Source organism: Paralichthys olivaceus, chromosome 8 (assembly GCF_024713975.1).
Source record: "Paralichthys olivaceus isolate ysfri-2021 chromosome 8, ASM2471397v2, whole genome shotgun sequence".
NCBI classification, from domain to species: Eukaryota; Metazoa; Chordata; class Actinopteri; order Pleuronectiformes; family Paralichthyidae; genus Paralichthys; species Paralichthys olivaceus.
This window is the reverse complement of record NC_091100.1, coordinates 19,432,051-19,455,950: the sequence shown is the minus strand read 5'-3', so window position 1 is coordinate 19,455,950 and position 23,900 is coordinate 19,432,051. Positions and strand designations below refer to the sequence as shown.

The following is a 23,900-nucleotide window of genomic DNA, read 5'->3' as shown; positions in this document are numbered from 1 at the left end:
ACCTGTTTTATGAATGCACTGCACTGCAGTAAAAAGTACTTTTATACCATTTTAAGTTATAACAAGAATAAAACAGAACGAAGAGAACCAAAACCAAAAGGTTTGTCAGAGACCAAGGTTGAACTATGCAAATTATTAACAGGTAATTACTGTTTATTTAAAGGGAGGAGGCTGCTCTGTATGTTCTGAAAGGGAAATAAGTGTAATAAAAAGCAGTATACATATATATATATATATATATATATATATATATATATATATATAAATATGTATAAAAGCAGTATATATATATATATATATGCATAAAAGTAGTATATATTGCAGGATACTGTATCTACAGTTCTAAGACTAAATCATAGAATTGGACTTTCAATGAGCTCAATATTAATGGCAGTCATTCCTCAACCTCTGTGTACATGAACGTGCGTGTTGCACTCACGGTGAGAGCGATTCTGCGTTCTCAGTCTCTTCAGTGCTCGCGTAGAATTGAAGGAGGTCGTCTCGCATCGACAGCTCATGTCGAAGTTGTGCAATCTAGAAAATAAGTCATGGTCACTTGAGCTCAGCAGACTGTAACATAACAGTAAGTGGGTGTCATGAGGTTTGTTTTTACCTCCTCCTTTGCAATTTCAAGCTGTTCATCCAGCATTCCATTGCGTGCCGTTAGTTCTTGGTTTTGCTTCAGGAGAGACTGACCGATACGTGCTGCTAACTCAAGATCCCGCTCTTTCTGCAAAGTGATACAAAGTACAGCATTTATTATATTTATTAAAATATATTTATTACCACCATGCACACATTTCTAAAACATATTTTACACAATAAGAGTTTAAGTAAGGAAATCACAGTTGCAGAGATGTTTTTTGACTGATAAAACAGTAAATGTCAGTGAGACAGCTAAGTTTAATCCTCTTTAATCCTGTTCATCTGCTGAGTGTCTCCCTCTTACCTCCTCCAGCAGGTGGGTGACTGCCTTAATGTCATGATACGTCTTGGTGACCTGGCCCACTCTGTCTGAGCACAGCACTGAGGGAGGGGGGAGAGAGGGATTTGATGAATGGAGGAAGAGACAGAGCTGGAGATGGCACAAAGTATAGACACAGTGCAACAACAGCCTCATGAACTGGTTTCTATGAGACAAGAGATGTGGTGAACACTAAAGAGACAGTAGAGAAGCTTTTTGACTTTGACTGGTCGCCTCCTCGGTTTCTATTGTCATATAAGCTACTGAAAAAACCGGCATTAGAAAAAATTTGACCTAAGTCACATTAAAAGACCTTGAAACCTCTCACAATCAGGTAACAGCCCTTTTACATGCAATTTACCTGTATTCATAACACATCGAATATCCATATCGCAAATGCTATGGCCCTGAACACAATTTGCGGACATTGTATTTTTCAATTATTATTTAATAAATTATTAATATTTGGAGAGAAGAATAGAGTTTTATGTGCTTTATATCCGCTTATAGGTTTATCGTTTTAAGTGTTGTGATCGGTTTCAATAAATCAATTACCTTGCCAATCAATACATTCATCCAGTGCTGTAAAGTCCTGTGTTTTCTGTTCAATTTATATATCTCTGTTGAACATAGATTATGGATTATAAACATTTAAAACTGGATTATTCTTCATAGATTACCTGATCATGTAAACAAAGTGAAATAAAGAGTGCATATGCTTTTTAACATGCACTTGTCACAAAATAAGTATCAAATATTAACCTGTAACAACAGCCAGGGTGGAAACTCTGAAAGTATTGTTTTTATGAATGAGTGTGTCGAGTATACAGAGCACACTTCTGCTCAGAGTTTCAGACCACAACCTCTCCATGTAGTCAGCCAGATACTGATCCTCTTAGGTTGATCCCTGTTAGCCCAGATAAGACGCCAATAAAGGCCTCCTCTCCTGAATACCGATATAGCTCAACGAGAGAGACAGGTCTAAACTGAGTTTTCACACCAGCAGGACATGTACAGCATATAGGGGATAACAGTGATTGTCCATTGACCTGCTACTTTTGTTTACATTTGTTTATGTACTCAGTTCAGACAGATCTGGTATTGACGTACACAGGCTCTTAATTAAAGCAATTAAAGCATTGAACATGAGCCAAACGCTGATTTGTAGTTTGCTAATGTTAATAACCCACATTCTACCCACATTGTTTTGCATACACCAAGGACTCACATCAATAGCTGCCTGCAGTAACATTATTATTAAATTTCATTTAGCTGATGCTTTTATCCAAAGCGACTAACAATAAGTGCATTTAACCACGAGGGTACAAAACTCAATGACTTAAGATGAAAACTGTCTTTTAACATCCGACTCATCTCTTTTTAATGATGAGTATTTACTTGGACTTGTGTTTAGGTCTGAATGAAAATGCTTACTTCAGCAGAAAGCTTAGCTGGACTTAGATAGGTAGTTGCCATATTGCAAAGTAATTAGATGGATGCACTTGAATTTGGCCAGGAAACAGTGATTGGATATCTGTACCAGTGTTTAATCAGCCTAATGGAAACATTGTGCTGAACTACTCCACTGTACGCTATAGCTGCACATGAATTATATAAGGTCTATAGCTCTCTGGGGTGATTTACAGTATGGTAGAGGTCATGTTTTGATGCTCACCAAAGAGAAATGTAGAAGCAAAAATGATTCAAGAAGAAGAAAAAAAAAAAAAAGGTAGTGAAAGTATTTTAACCTATATAAAAAATCAGGGACCAAGGTTTTAGCCTTAATAGCTAGGCAGTGAACAGTAAGGAGCATCATGTGTTATTGTCACTACTGTTAAATGTGAATCTGGTTCACAAAGGTGACATTCCTGACAAATCATAGAGCTTAATTTTTTTGCTCAGTGGTGATGATAGAACAGCTCTACTGGTGGATCTCAGACATTGCAGAGGGGAAAAATCCAGGTGAGCATTTATTGCCCAATTGAAGACTCGGCCTCAGGGTTACTGTCATGCTAGTTCAGGTCTAATCATAACATTAAAACTGTCTGAATATGTGACAGTCACATCAAGAAATGCCACACAAGAAAACAAACAATTTAAACACCTACTATACAATTCATTGACCGCTGTGCAAACCTCACTGATAAAGTTTATGTGATATGATCAAAAGCTCCACAACAGCTACTAAATGGACACTGAGCTGAAATAAACCATTATCAGAGTCAACATGTCTATTTCTGATGATGAGACTCGCTGACTGGTTATTGATATTTACTCATTTTTACCATTCATGCAAATTAATAGTACATTACAGTCTAAATTACACATTATTATAAGTATTATTATATACGTCTTCCTGAGCACTAATGATTAGTTTAAAATACCTTTTAGTCTGCATTATATAAATCAACAAAGGTTAATCAGATAACAGTTCAACTTCCTACAATCCTATTGTCCTTAAAGTGGATTGCAGATCATGTGTTTAAAAGTAAAGTCTGCAGCAGGGCACAAAACGGTTCCAGGTACTGTCTTGTAACTGAGCAGGGTCTCACATACTCAACACAGAGTATCCATCTTCTGCCACAGGACTTTACTATAAAAGTACCTCTGCTTAATTTTTTCAAGGAGTTTTTGTTCTTAGTCAATGAAGCATAATTTCCTCTTGTACATTTACTGTGAATCCATTCTGAATTGCAGTTTAATGAATTTGTCATAAGAAGCTAAACTGTCTCACCATCTGAAATACCTGATCCATTTCCTCTACACTGCAGATCAAGGAAATAGATGCTTTTACAGTTGGTGCTGAGTTAAATCCAGGCAGCTAACCTGAACCTGGCAGCTAACCCGCAGAGGAGGAAGAAGTTAACACTTTTACCGTGGATGAACCCTGCTGGCTTTACTTATGACGTTATGTTGTGGGGATCAGACAGGCATGGATGAGCGCCAAGAATAAGATTCACATTGATTCTCTATTGATCTATATAGTTCTGCAGAACTGGCAGAAGCAAAAATCTGTCCCGCAGAGCTTCTTACTGTAGATGTAGACATTTTTTAGAGTGGTAAAAAAGCATCTTAAGTGTGTGTAACACAAGGAAATATATTAAGATGTAGTGACATTTTTCTGAGCCAGATTCATCACTAATTAGTGCTTGATTTGAATGTAATAAACAATAAAGATGTAATAAACATAAGCACACAATAAAGAGTAAAAGCTAAAATCAGCGGAAGAGTCTGTGCACTGACCATTTATCAAATGTATTATCCTTCTGCACAACAGAAAGGCTGCAAATTTGTTTAGAATGTCATTTCATTCTGGAGGGGTGCCCGTGTCGCAGTATTCGTGCAGGCACCAGCCACATGCCCATTCAGACAAAGAACGCTCTGCACAGAGGAGGAATAGAGGGGAGTCACTGCTGACACTGACTGCTCGGTTTAAAACAAAAAAAAAACTTTAGAATCTGAGATATACAATCATGTTCTTAAATATAAGCAGATGCATCAATAAACAGATTTTAACGTGCCAAGTCAAACTGTTCTGCACCATCCACATGCAATACCCTCAAATGACATGATCGAAAGTAGGGCAGCAGCACAGTTAATGTACCTGCATTCTGTGTCCTTCTGAACCCCAGACCACAAAGACAAGATTTCATTTTCTATGCTTCCAAAACAATGTTACCTTTCAAATTCTGAAAAATAGCCCTCTAATAGAATAATGTCAGTGGCAAAGAAATTCAAACTGTAGCATTGAAACAGAAACTGTGGCATTAAAATAATGTTCCCTAAATTATCGGTCTGACCTCCATATATTAACCACAGTTGAACGAGGCAAAACCAGGATTCACAATGCTTTTATGTACATAGGCTTGATTCTGCTGCTGCAGCCTGTGGTCACACGCACACACAGACTCAGTGACCTTCACCACACTAAGAGAAAACATTCAAGCTCAATCCATTTACAAAACTTAACACCTCTCTGGACACTTAAATGTTGAACTAAAGCATCCTTGTGACAAGAGCTGCAAATACAGACATTCTGTTGGTATTCATCATTTACTAGATGCACCTTCAATGACACCACTGCTCCTGCACTGCATGCAGAGCACTATTTAAGCACTTAGATAACAAACACCTGACCTCCGCTGGAACATCACGCACTGTCTTATCTCACCTTGTGTCACCTCCCTGCAAAGACCCTCATTGTTGTTGTTATTATTGTTATTGTTGTTGCTGTTGAGGCATATCTTCTCCTTCAGCACTGTTCCATCCACAAGACAGGACATGCTCTTGTCTTCTTCCTCCTCCTCAGATGCAGAGGAGCTCCACACCTCCATGGTGACTGCAGAGAAACTACCCTCTGTGTCTCCGTCCATTAGTTAAATCCTTTGCTCTTCTGATTCTACTGCGTCTTGGCTGTGTTGTGTCTCAGCAGCTGTGTCCCAGCCATCGCCCTGCTGGCCTGTGTATATGTAAAAACAAAGTCCTCTGGTCTACGTGAGTGGGTGTGTACACCTGTGTTTGTGTGTGCAGGAGAATCTGAGCTGCTTGGTGTTAATAAATAATCCCCCAGACTGTACGGGCCATCTGTCGTCATGCCTGCCTCCGTTCACCTGGCCACGTTGGACTACCGGGTAAGAGAAGAGGGGAGGAAGAGGAGGAGGGGTGAAGGAGGAAGAAAAATCTAAACTGTGAGCGACCAAAGCTGCTACTGATCAAATGGCTTTGTCCAAGCACAAGAAGATATTATAAAATGGTTATAAATGGAAAAATATATTCAGGATGGGAAATCTGTTGTTTAAAAAAAGGATGCTGCACAAACACCACCCACCCCTCTGATATGATGGAGATGGTAGGTTCCGCCTGTGCCAATGGCTGCTCTAATTCTATACATACGTCACACCAGACAGAGAGAGGGGTCTGCGTAATAATGCTGCAGACTGAGCCACTCCCACCTCACAGGGGTCTGATGGGGGCAACAGAATCAATAAAGGCTGAGATTACTGTGAAGAAACCATGAGGAAAAAATATATAATTTCTTTTTTTTAACATTAGAGAGTCTCAGGCATTTGAGACCATCTATTCAAACACATTTCTATATTAAAATAACAATGAATTTCAGTAAAGATTAAGCCCATTATGAATAAAACAAATTGCTATTAAAGCCAATTTCTGCACAATTTCCAGTAATTGTAATAATCTAGTTAATTAAAACTATTCATTTTCTGAGGATAAGATGGTTGCTCTCTATGGATTCTATGGTAAATGGTTTTTCTCTTTTCTAAAGTCCTTTTGGAAACCCCCAGAAATTGTATTTAACAGCTTCATTTTCATTTTGATCAAAGTCAAATCACTTCCAGGGATTAAGCTACAATGAACGACAGTCATTTACAGACCACTTTATCACCGTCCTGTCTTTGTTGGTTCAATGTCTTTACAGTGACCCCAGACACAGCAGTTTGTTGAAATCAAATATTAACCTCCTCATCCATTTTTCACTCACAAACTCTTTCCACATCAAATGATGCACGCAAGAGAGACTGGATGCAACTTTGCCCTTGTGCTATCCAATTTCTTCTTGTATTCCGTCTTTGCAGTCAAATGAAACAAACACTTAGACGTCAACAGGCCAACACTGCAACAACATAAGTAAAGGTTCAGCAGTTGAAAAAAGGAGGAAGTAATATCTCAAGAACTTTGCCCACAATGACAAGCAAAGGCGAGTGCTACGTGTTTGAGTCCCCACCAGCAATACAATCAACACTAAAGTTCTTTGATTCAACCCCCTCTAAATATATCACTATGATTATAGGGATTACCTTATATATTAACAATCTACCAACATATGCATTAAGAGAAATTTGAAAAAGAAAAGCAATGCAGCAGAGTACGAAAAAAAGAATCAAACCCACTGCTAACTGTAACTCCTTGTGAATACAAATTAAACCACACATCACCTGTACAAATCTGTGTAAACTGAGATCTGATAACACTGGTGAAATATTTGTTTGAGGGAACAACACCCTTGAAGGTCATTTGTCACGTTAACTGCAGATTTGGCCCACAGCGTCAAAGTACAGAAAAACAGACCTGCACGAGAATCACGTAGTGCTCATACTGTTCTGATGCATGAAAAGTAATTATTTATTAAAGATCAGACGTGTTCTCCTCACTGTCTGCAAACAGCTCTCAACAACAAGAGCAACACACGCTGCGGGACAGTGTTTATAATTTAACAAGACAAGTGAGCTTCCTCTGGTGCACTGCATGTCTGACCTGATTCAAAGCATTTTCCCATGAAGGCTGCTCCTTCACTGGTTTTTCTTGTCATTAATTATATTTTGGGTGTGGATCTAAAAGTAAATAGAGTGCTTCCTCATAATTTTCTACTCAATGAAATGTGACGGGTACTTTATTCGCTTCATAATCATATTATAGGCAAGAAAAATGCAGGTTGGGTTTCACATGCTGTGAGACACTCAATATTTTTCTTAATAACCAACCTTATTGAGCTGTATAAGGAATATGTGTGCAAACATTTTTCTACAGACACACCCAGCAGACGCAGAGCAACATTAACATTCTGCTGCTGTAGGAGTCAAGTTGATAACGTGTCTGATAACAACACATGGCTTGGCATTGCCTGGGTATAGGCTCTCTAACACTGTGAGGACAGAGCCACAAACAATCTCATGAAATCTTGAGCCAAGGTCTTTAGGAATAAAGCAAATCTAGAATTAAAGAAACATTATACTTAATGTATATGGAAAATTGATACGGAAAACAAACTGAAGGTCGAAAGAGGTAGTTATGAGTAAATTCACATGGCAGAGTTTTTTAAACTTTTCAAATACTGTCTGACTGCAAAGTAAAAAAATTTGATATTTCCATATTAACTGAATTCTATGTGTCTGGACAAACCACTGATTTACTGGATTTGCATCATGAATGTCAAGCCCCTCAGTCTTTTAGAGGATTTACCAAAACTAACAAATGTTCCACCTTCAAAAGGTCATAGGTGAGGTGAGGTTGCCATATAACGTCTCACAGGTCTAGAAAATCTATGCATCTAATCATAAACCCTGTCTGTGTTGCTGCAGCAACAGATGTGCCAACAATGTCAATGCGATGTCCGAGTGGCCATGAGGATGAGCCATCTGTGGAGCTGCAGCGGAAAATGTTAAGGAAGCCAAGTGACGACAGGTTAATCGGCTTGCTGACATTTGACATCTGTGACTCACAAATGTGTCTGAGAAGAGGGGAGGACACACACACACACGCACGCACGCACACACTCACGCACACACGCACGCACGCACACACACGCACATGCACACACACACACACACACACACACTGAAGTGCATAGGAGAATGAAGAACAAAGCAGTATCATCCAACTGCTTGAGTAAATACTTGATACTATGTACATGTACTATGTATACTGTCTTAGTTGGACCAAATGCGACACATGCTGCAGGAAGAATTTACATGTATTGTTTACAAATCATGCATCTTACCCTAACTTTAAATAAAACAATCACTATATCATTTTGGGATTGGTTGGGGTATTGTGGTTGTGTCATCCTGTTTTTAATGGGGTTAGGGGGTTTCAGAACACAAAAGAGAAATCACATGCAGTGAGAATTTCTGCAACAGAATAGCTCAGGGAGGGTTAGGTGATGATGGTTTGGAATAGGACGAGGTACAGCACAACAGATAAATGTTATCAAAAACAGTTCTGCAACTATTAGCGAAAATCTATTTGTTAAATACAATGCAAACACTGTTTCACTAGTTAAAAATACTGTCTTTGTATATATAGGTATTTTTTATCATTTAAAAACACTTGTTAAAATGCAGATATCCAATTTATCTCCACAACTTAATTTGAAATTAGTTTAATCATAAAAAGCTACCATCTCACAAAAGTAACAAATAATAAACAATAACCTAACTTTTAACAAACCTTAAACTTAATTTATAAATTACTAAGGTGGTGAACTATTGGGACAATCCCTACATTATCATATCTACTTCCTTGTAAGGATATATAGCTTGGTTTGCTAAGCGTGACAACAAGGAGTTACAGTCTGTATATTTTTACAGGATAGCAACATATAGTGGGATTTTGTCCATGCTTAATATCAAAAAAATGATTTACACATGGAGCCCAGTTAGTGAGCAACACAGCACAAACAAATCAATTAATGAAGCTGCAGGGAAATGTCTATATATTTGGTGTAATTATTAAATTAAATAGTGACACATTTATCCATCAATACAGCATCTTATGTGTGAAATGAAACAATACTCACGGAAGTACTTGAATGTTTCTTCGATCTGGTCGTGACTAAGTCCCAGAACGACCTCTGGTGGCAGCACGGGTGTGTGCAGCCAGTCGTCATTGTCATACCCAAACACGCTGTCTGCTCGCAGAGTGTAATTGGGCTGAGCCTCTGATAACAGGCTCACTATCTCCAGCTCCGGTAGGTCTGAACAAAGGTCTGAGCGTGGGGTGTAATCGTTGTTTCAGAGAGAGAGAGAGTGTGTGTGTGTGTGTGTGTGTGTGAGTGTGAGTGTGAGTGTGTGTGTGTGTGTGTGTGTGTGTGTGTGTGTGTGTGTGTGTGTGTGTATGTGTGTATGTGTGTATGTGTGTGTGTATGTGTGTGGGTGGGTGGGGGGTTGTGGATGAGAAAAGAAAAACACAGAAAGTAAGGGGCACTTAGAAAATCATTAGTTAACATGCTTGCCATCTACAGTAACACACTGCCCTCTGCTGATTAATGTAAGTACCCACATCTAGTTCTCAATTGTAGATCAATTGAGCCACATGTAGAAGATCATTCGAGGTATCATATGTGACCTACCTGTTAAAGTTGACACATCATGACAGGGCCGTCGTCCCAGGTCCCTGAGGTTCCCTTGTGAAGCAAGCTCAAGAGGCTGGGGGTCCACACCCAGAGACCCCGGCGTATCCCCCCTCCCCTCATAGAGGGAGATGGCTGACTGGGAGTCCAGGTGGGCCTGTGGGGGCCAGGAGGGAGGAGAAGAAGAGGATGGCGAGGAGGCAGGGTGGGACAGCTTGACTGGGGCCGAAGGGTTCAGGATGAAGAAAAACTGAAAGCTATAGCTGTGCCACTGTGGGACTGAGGCCCCCTGGTGGCTCAGGGAGATAACAAACGCTCCCAGGGCATTGGGCTCAAGCTCCTTGGAGAGTTTGACTACAGAGAGAAAGAGGAAGAGACAGAGGACAGGAAACAATCAAATATTAAAGGATCTATGAGCAGAAAAGTCTCTAATGCAGTGGTTGTGTAGCAGTGTAAAATCATTTTGCTGAATCTTACTTTATTCAACTACTTTAATTTGATATGAGGACAGATTTCAATAATCCAGATTAGAAACTGACGTAATGCTTGACTTTTACTCTGTATGAATATAATGAAAGTTTTGGTTTTGCCACAGATATATTACAATGTGATTTGGTGTGTGTGTGTGTGCATGTGTGTTTGTGTGAATTAACACATTAAACACTGAACTTGTTACCTTCACCATGGTTCCTAATACGTCTAATTATGTAACTGAATGAGCTTCTAAACTTCATTTATTATTCATAAGATCCACACTCCCAATATCAAACCTTTTGTTTGATCAAAGAGCCTTTCACTAGAAGACAGAGCAGGGCCTGGACCCCTGTCTGTGTTTCAAGGTCACATATATAAAGTTACAACAGCCTGAAGCTACACACAGATCAGGTTCCTCAGCATAACTGGAACAGTCCCATACACAGCAAGAGATAGAACAGGCTCAGTGGACCACACAGAACCGCTAACAGCTAAGGCCAACGAGAACGTGTTGTATTAAGTAGGAAAAAGCAAATGTTACTAAATATTGTATTGGACAGACCAAGTATGTGCCTTTTATACCACCTTTTCTTTTAAATTGCCAAGTCACATACACACAAGAACTGGATATGTTGAAATACCATTGACAATATTTGCCTGATTATATAATTAAAATAATAATTACAATTAAATTTATATACAAAAACACACACGCTCTATGTAGTTATACCATTCTAGTAACTGGCCTGTATCCACTGTTGTCCTCCTAACATTGTCTCTTGTCTTGCAAAGAGTAAATAGGGTTTTTTTTAAGTGTCTTTTTTTTTCCTAGTTTCTATGGACCTTATTTTCATTCTTTAAAAGGTACCATACATGTGGGAATATACAACACGAAACAACAAGCATTGAAACAAAAAATGCATTTTCAGTCAAAATACACAGAGGATGGTTCATGACAAAGATTTTAGCCTGTGTATATCTAACTGTTTTTATATAGATAATAAAGACACATTAAGACAGTCTCCAACAGCTCAAATAGGCGTGTGTCATTGTTGGAATAATGCTTTTGTCATAAACTGAAGTTACACAGGCTTCATTAACTTGGCAGGTAACAAAAGGACACTTGATACCTCGAACCAGTTATTGCAGTAATAAAACAAGCCGACCAGAGGGCAAAGAGTTAGTCCTAATTAAAGTAACAGCTACTAGACGGCCATTATAAGCCCAGACCACAAATGCACATGACACACACTGCAGCTGTGTACACATCACAACACACCCACCTGACAACCCATGAAATAATGCCCCCACTACCACCACCAGCGGGCCCTTTATTTTCCCTTCATCCTTCACAGCACAGTCCATCCAATCAGCTGAGTGTTTTGGTTTGCAGCCAGCACTTCAACACGCATCCTCCACAAGAATCCACACAGCAGCCACACATGCACTCCAGCTTTTATATTCCACCCCTTCACACGGACCATGAGTGGCAGTAAATCTACAGTATGCAAGGGGTGAGTAAAGAGTAAAGGTTCTCACATGCCTACATCACATAGACACTCTGTGTAATCAATTAATTTCCCATGCATACAAAACAAAAGCTATCCACTCACAGAAGAAGAAAAACAGGCATGTCCAAGCTTTTCACATTAACACCCTGTCATGTCTAATTTAGCAGTTAGTGAAACACACTGTTGGTTAGTTAGCCATGCAACCGAGCGAGACCCTGTCAGCCACTTAGGGGTGACACCAGGGGGACATGGTTATTAGCCCTCTCTCCCTCCTTTGTGTTCTTTTCTTTTAACTGTGCTGGGCAGGATGCCAGATGGGAAAAAACCCAAACTGTCAGCTGAGCAATCAACCACAGCATCATTCATACAGAACATAATGGGGCCGCACAGTAGATTAGCGCACATCCGCATTCAGAAACAGCAACAGAAGAGATGGTCAAAACAGATTTTAAATGCAATCAGGGATTTTTGAGAGTTTACTGTAACCAGAATCAACATGACAGTAACAAAAATAATCACAGTAAGAAAGGCAGCTGCTTCATGCTTGCTATTAGCTTGAGGTCAGGTCTGAACTGAAACTGTAAAGCAGAAAAACCCTGCATGCTCCTGACCTTGGACCCTGGACTGGATCGGAGCTGAACTCTGCAGAGGTAAAAGGTGTTTGAAAAGCTCTACGTTGGTACTCAAACAATGTGCTGCCAGGAGGGTGTGTACGTGAGCAGAGGCACACAGGAGTGAAAGTGAGATGGAGGGCGGTAGGGAAGAGGGGGAGGGAGAGAATACCCCTGCACTAAAGGGGTTAAAGGAGGGGACCATTTGAAACCTGGGTATTAGTACTTAGGAATGAATAGTAAAATAAAATATACTTTATATATATAACTTTTTATCAAGTCTGTCAGTGACAGATTGAATGAGTGACTTTCTGCAAGACAAAAGACTCTTTATTATATGTTCTGAGAGTGTAGCTGCTCAGAAAACAGTAAAACTTCTGAGTAGTTCATTCAAGCAGCAAAGTCCAAATCCTCCTCTGTGGTTGGGATAATGAAGCAGAGTTAACATCTTTAACCTATAGAGATATCAGGAAATTACAGCCACAGATATCAGAAAATTAAGACTCATGCACAATACCATATCTCTGAATTTGACAAATGTATGTAGTGGAATTACATACGGTCCAGGAACTAAGAGATCCATTTAACAAATGCTTTTTAAAGTTAACAGACATATTTCTCATAGTGGAGCATGTATATCTAAATTGGCATGTTAAAATGTAGGCACAAAATGTGTTTCTTCAGGTTTAGATCAATTTTAGCACTTACTCCAGTAATTGCTAAGACTACTGCAATGTTTGCTTGGACTGTGGTGATGCCGACCGCAGCTTCCTTTCTGAAACTGTAAAAGTGACCTGCAGTATTTGAGCAAGTAAACACTCCAGGGCTCAGTTCACAGAACCCTGAACCCGTAAGCTGCGCACAAAGAGCTGAACTTGCTGTTGTCGTGAACGTGCTGTTGTCATGAACGATTACATCATTTGCATTGACGAGTCCCAGCCGCCACACCTACATAGTGCAGGTCACGTTTGTTCAGAGTTTATTAACAGTGATCTTAATGCGTGCACTCAAGTCATGGCCAAGCTGCTCAGTTCATGCAGTTTGACAGGAGCTAACAAGTTAAGAGAAAGGTGAGTCAGTGCGAGATCATTTATTTGCAATCAAACCATTTTTCTTTTGAAATATTAACCTTTCACTCATCGAATAAATATTTGGTGTCCTGCATTTCCTTTGTTTTTACTGAACACATCTCACTACAAGTATCTTTTGTATCATTAGTTACAGGGAATGAGGAGGAAAGTAAGAACTTTTTGGGATCACCTCAGACTGTGAGGAGGCAGTAAGAGCTTGTTTTCATATACTCAGAGGGGTGCATCTGTTTTCCAAGGCTATTAATGTAACAAGAAAGTTAACAATGTTGAATAGAAACTGCTTTGATACTTGAATAAGGCCTACCCTCTTTTAACTCTAGCAGAACACCTCAGAGGCCTTCAAGGTACTAGAGAATAAAGGACACAAGATATGTGTGATTGCATGTCGCAAAATCACATGAACAGCTGACTAGTCAGTGACTCCCTCACTAGCTTGTGTCTTTTTATTCATTATTAACTGACTGAAATGATTGGTCGTTTTTATTACAGTCCTGCAAAGGCCATAGATAACTGCTTTTTTTTATTCTTTATAGATAATTGTGTTTATTGACGTGAAGAGGATTTCACCAAATAGTATGAAAATAGCTTCAGAAAGAACTTACCAACCCTACCTTTAACTTCATGCATAATACAACTCAAACAGGCTTAGAGGACGTAGAACAAGCCACATGCATTCGCCTCATTATTTGAAACTTGAGCCACGTTCAATAATTCTGTGGAAAACACCAAGTTCAGAACATCAGGCTGGAAATAAATATTTGATCCTAACCAACTGAGAGGATGACATGACCCAGCAGTGCATCATCTTTGTGTTAGATAAGCAGATGTGCATCAGGTCACGATCTCAGCACACGTACAGTCACACACACTGGGTCATAAGACATTTATGGACCAATATAACTGCAATACGATTTCTGACAAGTAATACGTGTCTTTCTGTAATGCCAACTAATGCAATACTGCCCAGGTTACAGTTCTATTTTTAACTGCTATTTATTTTTTTACTCCAATTTAAACAATAAACAGAGTTGTAAAATGTTTAGAAAGAAAACAGTGGTTTACCAACTTGAATGACTACCTCTTGTATAAAAAGCTTCAGCCTACAACATCATGATTCATCACTAACCAGCTCCACGCTACTCTTCTCAATGATTCAAATGACAGTTGCTCTGAACTACCTGACTTCCTCATAACGGTGAATTAGGAGAATTGTTTGGTTAACAATTCCCGATCTGACCAGCTTCCTATTACAGGACAGTTATATGAGTCATATTGTGATATCAATCAGAAAACAAACTGAGATAAAAAGGTGAGATCTGGCAGTCAGGAAAGCCTTGCCAACGTAGTCTTTCTTAAAATTGCATGTGTGCGGATATGTTTTATAATTTGAATTATAATGTTTTACCATCAGGCAGAGGTCTGCACAATGCAAACACAAACCTACACCATAACAAAAGGCAGGATGTGATGCCAGATACAAAACAAATATTGAAGTTGGCCACATTAAAGAGCTCTGGAAAGGGACTGATAAAGATGCAGCAGCTTATATGAACACTTTGAAAATGGCAACTGCAAGGAATAAATACCTATTATTGACTAATAATAACATTTATAAGGATTACAAATTGATAGATCTGTCTGTCATGTTTCTAAAAAAAGTGAGAAAGTGAAAAATAAAATAATAAGAAAAAAAAGAATTTTCAAATTGCTTGTTTTGTCTGACCAATGGTACAAAATCCAAGAATATTGTTGACTTGATGAATATGAAAAGCGATAAAGCCACACACATTTTTATGTGACAATCAAATAATCAGTTGTCCAATTCGTGATTAACCGACTAATGAAATGGGTATGGTGTTCGCATGAGTCGTCGGAGAACTAATAGGAAACACATAGTAACAGGAGCTGAAGCAGCATGGGAAACAACAAGCCGGTGTACAGGAGACCTTAATCAGAGCAAGAATGTCACCCTGACAACTGGGAGATCTAAATCTGGACAGCAACTCCACATGAAAAGAAAGTGGTCACAAAAAGTCAAATAACTATCACTCACTCTCTGCAGGAACAATGTACTCTTTTCACTCAACATCCAGTCACATAAATTAGCTTAAAGAGCTTATAAAGGAACACATAAAACTTCCCAACGCAATCACCTTGCAGATTTTTGAGGAATAACTTGTCGAAGTCAGGAGTTAAATATTATGCATGTGTGCAACACAGAGTCAGTTTGCTGAGTTACTGACTACCATGACCTTTAAAACAGACATGCTACCGAGAGATCAAGCAGCAAGGTTAAAATAAAATATTCCAGACTTCACAGTCCCATCAGAAAAATCAAATGCTCTTGTGCCCCCATTTAGACCTAAAGCAGGATTTGGGGAGGGTTAAAGAATAAGCACTCCATTCATACCAAAGTAAAACAATAGGTTCCGAAGGAACAGAGAAAATAAAACAGGAAGTCTCCCACACATTGTCACACCTGATAGTTCAGAGACAAACTTGAGACCTCAGAGTCCAAACAGAAAAAGAAATCACCTCCGGACATCTAATCAGCAAGGCTGGTTCAAAGAGACAGGCCTAAAGCAAAATTAAAAAAATATCATGACTGATCAACTAATGTAAAAAATAATCAGGGGACTTGGATAACATATTGTTGTAAATTATGCATACGTTATCTATGTTTTTGTGCAAAATATGGCAGAAAAATAAAAAGGTAAACAGGCTTCTGTTCTTGACAAAGCTAATCAACACAGACAGAGTTAAGCAGCAAACACAGTGAGATCATGCTAAAATGCTAATAACATTAGACAAGCCCAGCAGCTATAAAACTGATTAAAAAGCTGAAAGAGATTTACTTACTGTGATGCTGAAGTGGTTATGTTAGCATGTGATGATCTGTGCAGGAGAGGGTACTGTCTTGTTTAGTGTATCCCCATCAAATTAAATTATCTCTGCCGCTAGTGCTGCTTTACCGGCCGGCTTCTGTCCTGTCCTGAGTGTGTCCTGTCAGAGTGTGGAGGTGGAGCGGAAGGAGGAATGAGGGAGGAGGAGGAGGGACATGTGGAGAAAAGGCGTGGTGGTTTATTGTGGTGTTTGCCTGAGTCACAATGGAAAGATAAGTGACCTAAAAGTAAGAAAAGACAGTGGTCTAGGACTAGATGATAAAAATGCTCATATCAGTTCATATCCATAATTGCCACGATAAATGTCGAATTATTATTATTTCTGTAAAGTTTAACGACTGTTTTTTGCTCCTGAGTGAAGATTGTGGATGTAAACTCTTCTTTATGAGCAGGGAATGACAAACACTTGATAAATAGTAAAACATTTTACACATCTGAGGTAGATCAACTATGTGGTACACCTCCTCACTACACAATGCATTAGCATTATATGGATATATATGTTGGACTTTTGTTATATTGCTTTTGATGAAACAGCCCTACAGTGGTCTGTGAGTCAGCTGGTGTCCAGGTGATAGTTACACAGAAGAAGGTCAGGATTTCCCTTGTCCCCACAGAAATCAGACATAATTTGCAGCAGTTACTGCAAAGCTCCAGACTCTGTATTAAACAAACCAGAGCGGCTCTCAGTAGAGCACATACCTCTGCACCAAGGCCCAACAGTACCATTAAATTCAATCAAGCTCACACTCAGATATTCAATATTCGATATTCAATTATTCCCTATGCGTTTTTTCTTATTAGTAGAGTTAGAGCAAATAGAAGCACTAGCAGGGACTGTTTGAGTGCAAGGATCTGTTGTCCTGCTCTCACACTGAAAGATTACACTTGGATAAATATAGGGGAAAAAACATTAAACTGTACTCTGTGTTTAAGAAACTGAAAAAAAAGGATGTGTTGTATACTTAAAGAGTCCTCAGTGTCTACCTCATCTACTGACAGGACCTTGATTTACATGAATATTGGGATTACATTTACTTATACACAAAAACAATTGATTGATCAGAACAAATGTATCATGCTGCTCACAGAGGCCACTACTGTTTGTTAAATCTGGCTTAATTTAATGCTGAAGACAAAATCACACAGTATTGCTTCAGTCAAAACAACGTAAAGAGAATTGGAAACATGAGCACAATGAACACAATAAACAAACATAAAAGCTGTTAATACTTCGTAAGCATGTGTTTATATTGCATGCAGCATAGCCATCATGCTTTGAGACTATTTGATCATCAACACCTTAAACAACAACTCACTGATCTGCATGTTTACACTGGGATTTCTTAAGTCTTTTGTATAGTTCACCAAAAAAGGGAATTGTGGTTTCTTAACTTGTTCTAAAATAGAAACTGACTGGTATTCAACATGAAACCTGATTCGGTCATGATTTCACAGCAAACAGCTAAAATATTCAGTTACATCACACAAGATGGTTTCCAAAAAGTGAGGAACTTAACATTCCTCCGCTTTGCTGAACTCTCTGAGCCGAATCTGGTCTTTGACAACCCCCCCTACACTCTGTAAACTCATTAAAAGAACAGAAAATGATTTATCAGCGTAATCTTTCACTGTTTGGAGCAACTGAGTCAGCTACTAAATCTTTTCATACAGTACCTATTTTAGTTTTTCAGTCTCTGAGAAGAAACTGATAAACCTTTTCATCATTTTTCTACCCAGGCAAAATTACTTTTGAAGACAAAACTGAAGAAACAATGTAGTAAGATTACATAAACATGAAAACAGACCGTGAACTGAAATTAGATTTTACTTTGCTTTGTGAAGTATGAAGTTAAATCAGTCATCATGATAATTTCAAAATTTCACATCAATTAATATTAATGGAGGATTATTTTACATTATATTTATGTTATACGCTGATGACCTTTGGGGTTTACCCCGCCTCTCACTCACTGTCAGCTGGGATTTGCTCCAGCGACCCTTACAGGATAAGCAGTATAGACAATGGATAGATGGATTGTTTGTGCTCAACCAGATTAGATGGTTTTAAACACTGTGTCTTTAGAAAAATGTTAAACCAGGAGGGAAAGAACAAGTGACCAAAACATAACAAAGGATAAATAAAGAGTTTTTTTAACTCCCATCTTTAAAATCAGACTAAATTCAACTTGCTTTCAGATTGAATTTGGGTTAGAGGTGTGCCTCTGCATGTCAATACTTCAATCTCAACCAAATACGTTGAACACACAGTAATGTGCAGTAGTTTACACACAAAGGTCCCATTCATTACCCTGGAGCTTACAGTAACCCATGTGCATACAGAGAGGGTTCACCTTCTGTCAGTCTGTGTTGTCTGACTCTACAGTGTAAATGATGGTAGATATACACAGGCTACTGTTACTGCAGGATGAACAACAATGAGCAGATGATTCTCAATAACCTCAAGGAGTCACCAGTGTTTCTGACAGAGGAGGGTCTGAAGATGTAAGGACATGTTGGTTCTGCTGTAAACTGAGATAGAAAGCTGAAAGACCTGAGTTGATCGTTAAACTTCAGAAAGTCAAAACTAACCACAGAGAGGCTCCAAACAAGCTCCGAAAACTGTCTGCTGCAATTCTTAATCAAAAATAATAACTAGTTTCTCTTTCTTCACTCTTTTATTTCTTAATACTCCTAGTTCTGATCTTACTGTCTATTTTAATCATTTAATAACGTTTTATTTGATCTCGTTTTGACTCTGTTCTCATCTGTATCTGTCCTCATGCTGTGGGATTGCTTTTTAACTGTTTGCCTTCAACTTCTCATCTAACTCATAACACCTCGTGACTGTGTTTTGAAAGGTGTTCCATGAAGTTGTTTTTTATTTTTTTAATCTTGATGTCATTCTTTCAGTTTCTTTACACATGCTCTTTTATTAGTGTATTGCCTGACGTTGATTTTACAATGTGCCACGATGCCTTGTGAAGCACTTTGAACTGTCTCGTACAAATACACTTGACATGCACAAATTTCACAATGAGGCAGCAGCTATCACATTATCAAAGATCCACTACAGTTAGCTAAACCGGTAGAGCCCAAAATAAACTTGTTAGCTCCTCACACAGCTGAAACAACACGGTGTAAACACTGAGCCACAGCTACATGCAAGTGTGAGCTCGGAGTTGTGGTTGAGTTGTGGTTAGATGGTGGTTAGATGTTCAGACTGTCCGTGTTGTTAAGATGTTAAATACAGAGCTTGAACCGAGTCATCAGCACTTCCACCCTCAGACACGAATCCCACCCTGCTGCTGCTGGAGCGCTGCGGAACTTCCCCCTCAAGTTTGTTCGCTCAGAAACACCAACATGTCGAACCGCTCAGCTGAGTGCGGGTTCAAACGAGAGGGAAACGAAGGAGAAGAGAAGGAGAAGAGGTGAAACTCACCTGAGTGTGTCCGTGCTCTCTGTAGCGCTCCTCGCCGAACTCAGCTGTCACCGCCGCCGCTCCGCTCCGAGTTCCATTTGCTCATCTTGAGCGCGGGGCATCATGGGACACGTAGTTCTGCGGCGAAACAGAAGTGGTTTGTTTTAAAGAGAGTACATTATTAATAGCTCTTTGGTTGCTTTTTGCTGAATCGCTAAATCGACTAGTTTACTAATGTTTGCTGTTTTACATTTTAAAATAAACAGTGCATTGCCCATTCTAAGCATGCCTGTGTGTTAAAGGTTCAGATCCAGTGGTGAAGTTGCAGCTGAATGCCCATCATCTCCAGAGAACCTGTGGCAGCTACAGTGGTCATACAAACTCAATAGGTGTTTAGTTTGTCCAGTCTGACTAATGTCAAAACATGGCAGCCTCCATAGATATAGATCCTGATATAAATATAAAGTATTTCAATATAAAGGCTTCATTCTAGGGTAATGAAACCCACAATTCACTCATTCAATACATTTTAGAAGATTAGACACTTGTGATAACGGCACTTGGATTATTTTAGTTTCAATTTCTGCCAATAGATCCATTTCACCTATCTGACACACTGAACCTTTTGTGTTCATTATTGAGTCCTCCTCAAAATGTTCTATAATACACTGTTACTTTATTTATTGTTTGTGTGCTGGACGTTGTGTGCAGAGTATTTTTGTTAACAGTCTATGGTGTAGAGTGAAGTTAGAAATCATTGCGCTCATCCTATCCTATCCTATCCTAACTTGCCCAACATGTCGTTCTTCTGTATGTATATGAGGGTAATTGGCTCTCATGAAGAAATTGAGCAAGGCTCCACACCAGCAACTGGTCACATGCAGATTATTTTAAGCCAGAGAAATCACATCACACTCTCTGGATATTTTTGGTTGACCTATCTGATACAGATCATACACTTGATCCTGCACACAATAAACAGCAGATGAGAAATGCTCATCCTTAAATCCTAAAGACTATAATCTGCTATAAATTAAGTTTGTATCCTCTTGCCGATGCAATAGAACTCACAGAAGTTGATTTACTTACATACAGAATCTTCATCAGGCCTGTTGTAGAGGAACAGTCCTCTACAAAACTGATCTGTCTGATTGTTATGGTTGCCTTTGTGAGAACATCTGTAGTGATTTTAGCTACCGACCTACTTTATCAAACTAGCATGGACTCCCACATGTGACTGGAGCAAATGCTGGGCTATTTTAACCAGAGAGCCATGTACCAAACCTGTCTAAGAATGTGCAGACCCGTACACACTTGCTCAGCTTCCTTATTAGGACTTTGGATTGTCTTCCATTCATTGGGGACAGATTAACCAAAACCTTTCCCACCCTTAACCATAACCAATTCATGCATAACCATAACCACAACTCACATCTTACCCTTGACCTTAACCAGGGCCAGCGGAATTAAGTTTTGCCTCATTAGGAGCAGGTTTTGGTCCCCAAGAGGACTACTGGTCCTATTCATGCATGAAGGAAGGACCTATAAAAGTAACAATCAAACACACACGCGCGCGCGCGCACACGCACACACACACACACACACACACACACACACACACACTATCTGACTGAAACGCATGCCTCTGGTCTTGAGAATAAACTAATTGTGAATCTCTGTCTCCCTCTAGTGGTAAAAGTATGAATGGGCTGAAGGGTTTTAGTGTAAACACCTGGTCTAAAAGGTCTCCCTAAACTTTAGTGGATATATTTATACAATCCAAAAATGGAAAGCCTTGGATATGAAAGTATAATTCAGAATCCAAATGATAGTTTTTCTAACCATAGCATTATGTTCTAATGGATTGAATGTGTCTCTGTACAATGTCGCTTGTCAAACAGGTCAAAATCCTAGGTTTGATATTTCCTGTGATTTTTGGGCAGAACCAGCAAAATTGAAACATTAAAAGAGCTTTATTTGTTGTACTTAATGTTCCAGGTTTAATTTTACACTAACCTAAGTTTTCTGTCTATAAATACTAGTCACAATGATATTTTAATACACTAAGTACAGAGTATCTCTCTCCTGGTACAGGTGGTTCACTGCAGCTCTGCTGTCCGTTGATCAAAAATATTCCTCAGTGGACAGCCAACACTGCCATCTCTGTGTGTCTTCCATTTCTAGTTGATGATTAATAATTTACAAAAGCCTCCATCAACCCACTGAGCTAGTGGTCTGCTCCAGGCCACTTCCTCTCACAAGGACAATGGAGCCATTTCCTGCGGCAGAGCATTAGAGGGAGCAAAACAGGCAAGTATTGTGAAGCAGGGACATCATACTATCAGTGTTTCCTGCCCTTGGAATGAAAGACAGACCTGACCATACAGTGAGATTCGTGGCTTGTTTGCAGAGAGACTGGAGCCAAGTCAGCCAGACACCACTGCAGACATGCGTTTGACTCCTGCCTACAGGATATCCAAAAAGTCTCTCCGGACAGTTATCTGACTTTGTAAAAATATGGTGTGTTTTAAAAGAGGCAGAGAGAAAGAACATATGGGGAACCCCCTACATGTGAGTCCAGTTATTTTAAGAGAGCAGACTCTAATTTATTCTCATTGAGACAGAACAGGTTTGACACACACACAAAAAACAGGACAGCAACAAGTCCACATTATAAAAAAAAAGTCAATATTAAATTAGTGCTGAAAATGAAAAGACAGGTCATTTGGGCAGGGTCCCAGCAAGACACAGTCCCACATGTTGCCCACGCTGTTAATTCCTGGCAAATTTTCAAAAATAAAGACGCCGCTGTGCTCAAAAACAATGGTACCATTCATGTTACTGCAGCATCTGTGTCCGCTATTTCTGGAAAATGTGAGGAAGCCAAAACAAGTCAATGACAGCACGAGTCAAAGATAAAGGAGAGAGTCACAGTTTTGAGAGCAAAAGGTGGATTCAGATGGTCAGGTTTGTGGATATGAAAGCACTGTCCCAAAATAAACGTCAGGACCCTCAAGTCGCATATGAAAGCCCATGAGGGTCAATAAGTCCTGAAGCTATTTTTAAATGAAGGGCTGTCAGTCCCTACAGATATAATGGCCGACTGTACATAACCAGCAGCAGCCCAGCTCATCTCAACAGCCCCCATCGCTGTCTCTTTTAGCAGGCGCAGACGATGACTGTCACAATAGCCACATTAGAAAGAGCCGTGACATTTGCCTCAGCGCAGGACATAGAATATGACCTGACCTATCTGAGCCTGTCACACAGGCAGCTACACACACTGCCTGTGTGATGATGTACATGCTCCACCAGTGTCTAAAAGGGGAGGGATTTTTCTCCCTAACTTGACATACCTGAAATGAGTAAGCAGCAAAAAGACATGCCTGTTGCTGCCTGTAGTGTTTTTCAGTTGCAGTTATGGGATCTGTTTGAACTTTGCATTAAGCCCTGTTTGCACAGGTTTGGGAAAGAACTATTTATGAATATAGAAAAGTCAAATAACATGTCGAATAATCTCTCTCAAAGTTGTTTTTTGTTCTTTAAAGATAGTTCTTCCCACGCACACACCCATGATTCTTAGGTGTGTCACCAAATGCTTTTGACTCAGGCAACCAACATGCAAATATTTGGTTGCTTATAAAGTTTGATTTATCCATCACTTGATTAACAGAAAGAGTGACAATTTATGTAGTTTGTCTTTTTAACCAAAATACTAATCCCAGTGACCTCACTGTCTTCAAAGTGAGTATTTGCAGTATTTGATTTTCTGTAAAAGTGAACTGAATATATTTAAACTGTTGGTTTGAGAAAACAAACTCGGCTCAATTATGTTTTTGGTACTTCCTGATATTGTATGCATCAAACAATCCATTGAGAAAGTGGTTTGCAGACTCAAGGTGTCAGTAATCTTTAATTCCAGGTATTGTCAGTAGGACCCATATTTTACTCTCCTTCTTGAGGCAAGGTAGGTGAAAAAATGATCATTACAACACACATGACACATACACACATTATCTAATATGTCTTTTTGTCAGTGAACTGTGAGACAGACCTTCA

General features: G+C 39.3%; 1 protein-coding gene across 6 annotated transcripts in view; it reads right to left on the bottom strand.

Annotated features, from left to right (window-relative positions):
- hap1 (huntingtin associated protein 1) overlaps positions 1 to 19,979 on the bottom strand; it is a 28,004-nt gene extending 8,025 nt beyond the window's left edge. For 4 of the 6 annotated variants that reach the window (XM_069529763.1, XM_020084411.2, XM_069529765.1 and 1 more), the window contains exons 1-4: positions 5,136 to 5,480; positions 950 to 1,026; positions 614 to 730; positions 440 to 534 (exon numbers count right to left, since the gene is read on the bottom strand). In XM_069529763.1, coding sequence (XP_069385864.1) covers positions 440 to 534; positions 614 to 730; positions 950 to 1,026; positions 5,136 to 5,337 — 491 coding nt within the window. In that variant the 5' untranslated portion in view covers positions 5,338 to 5,480. Of the gene's footprint in view, positions 1 to 439; positions 535 to 613; positions 731 to 949; positions 1,027 to 5,135; positions 5,481 to 9,278; positions 9,468 to 9,830; positions 10,185 to 16,376; positions 16,521 to 19,862 lie in introns of those variants that run through there. The other 2 variants (XM_069529761.1, XM_069529762.1) reach the window with 2 other exon arrangements.
- Between the last annotated feature and the right edge of the window lie 3,921 nt (positions 19,980 to 23,900).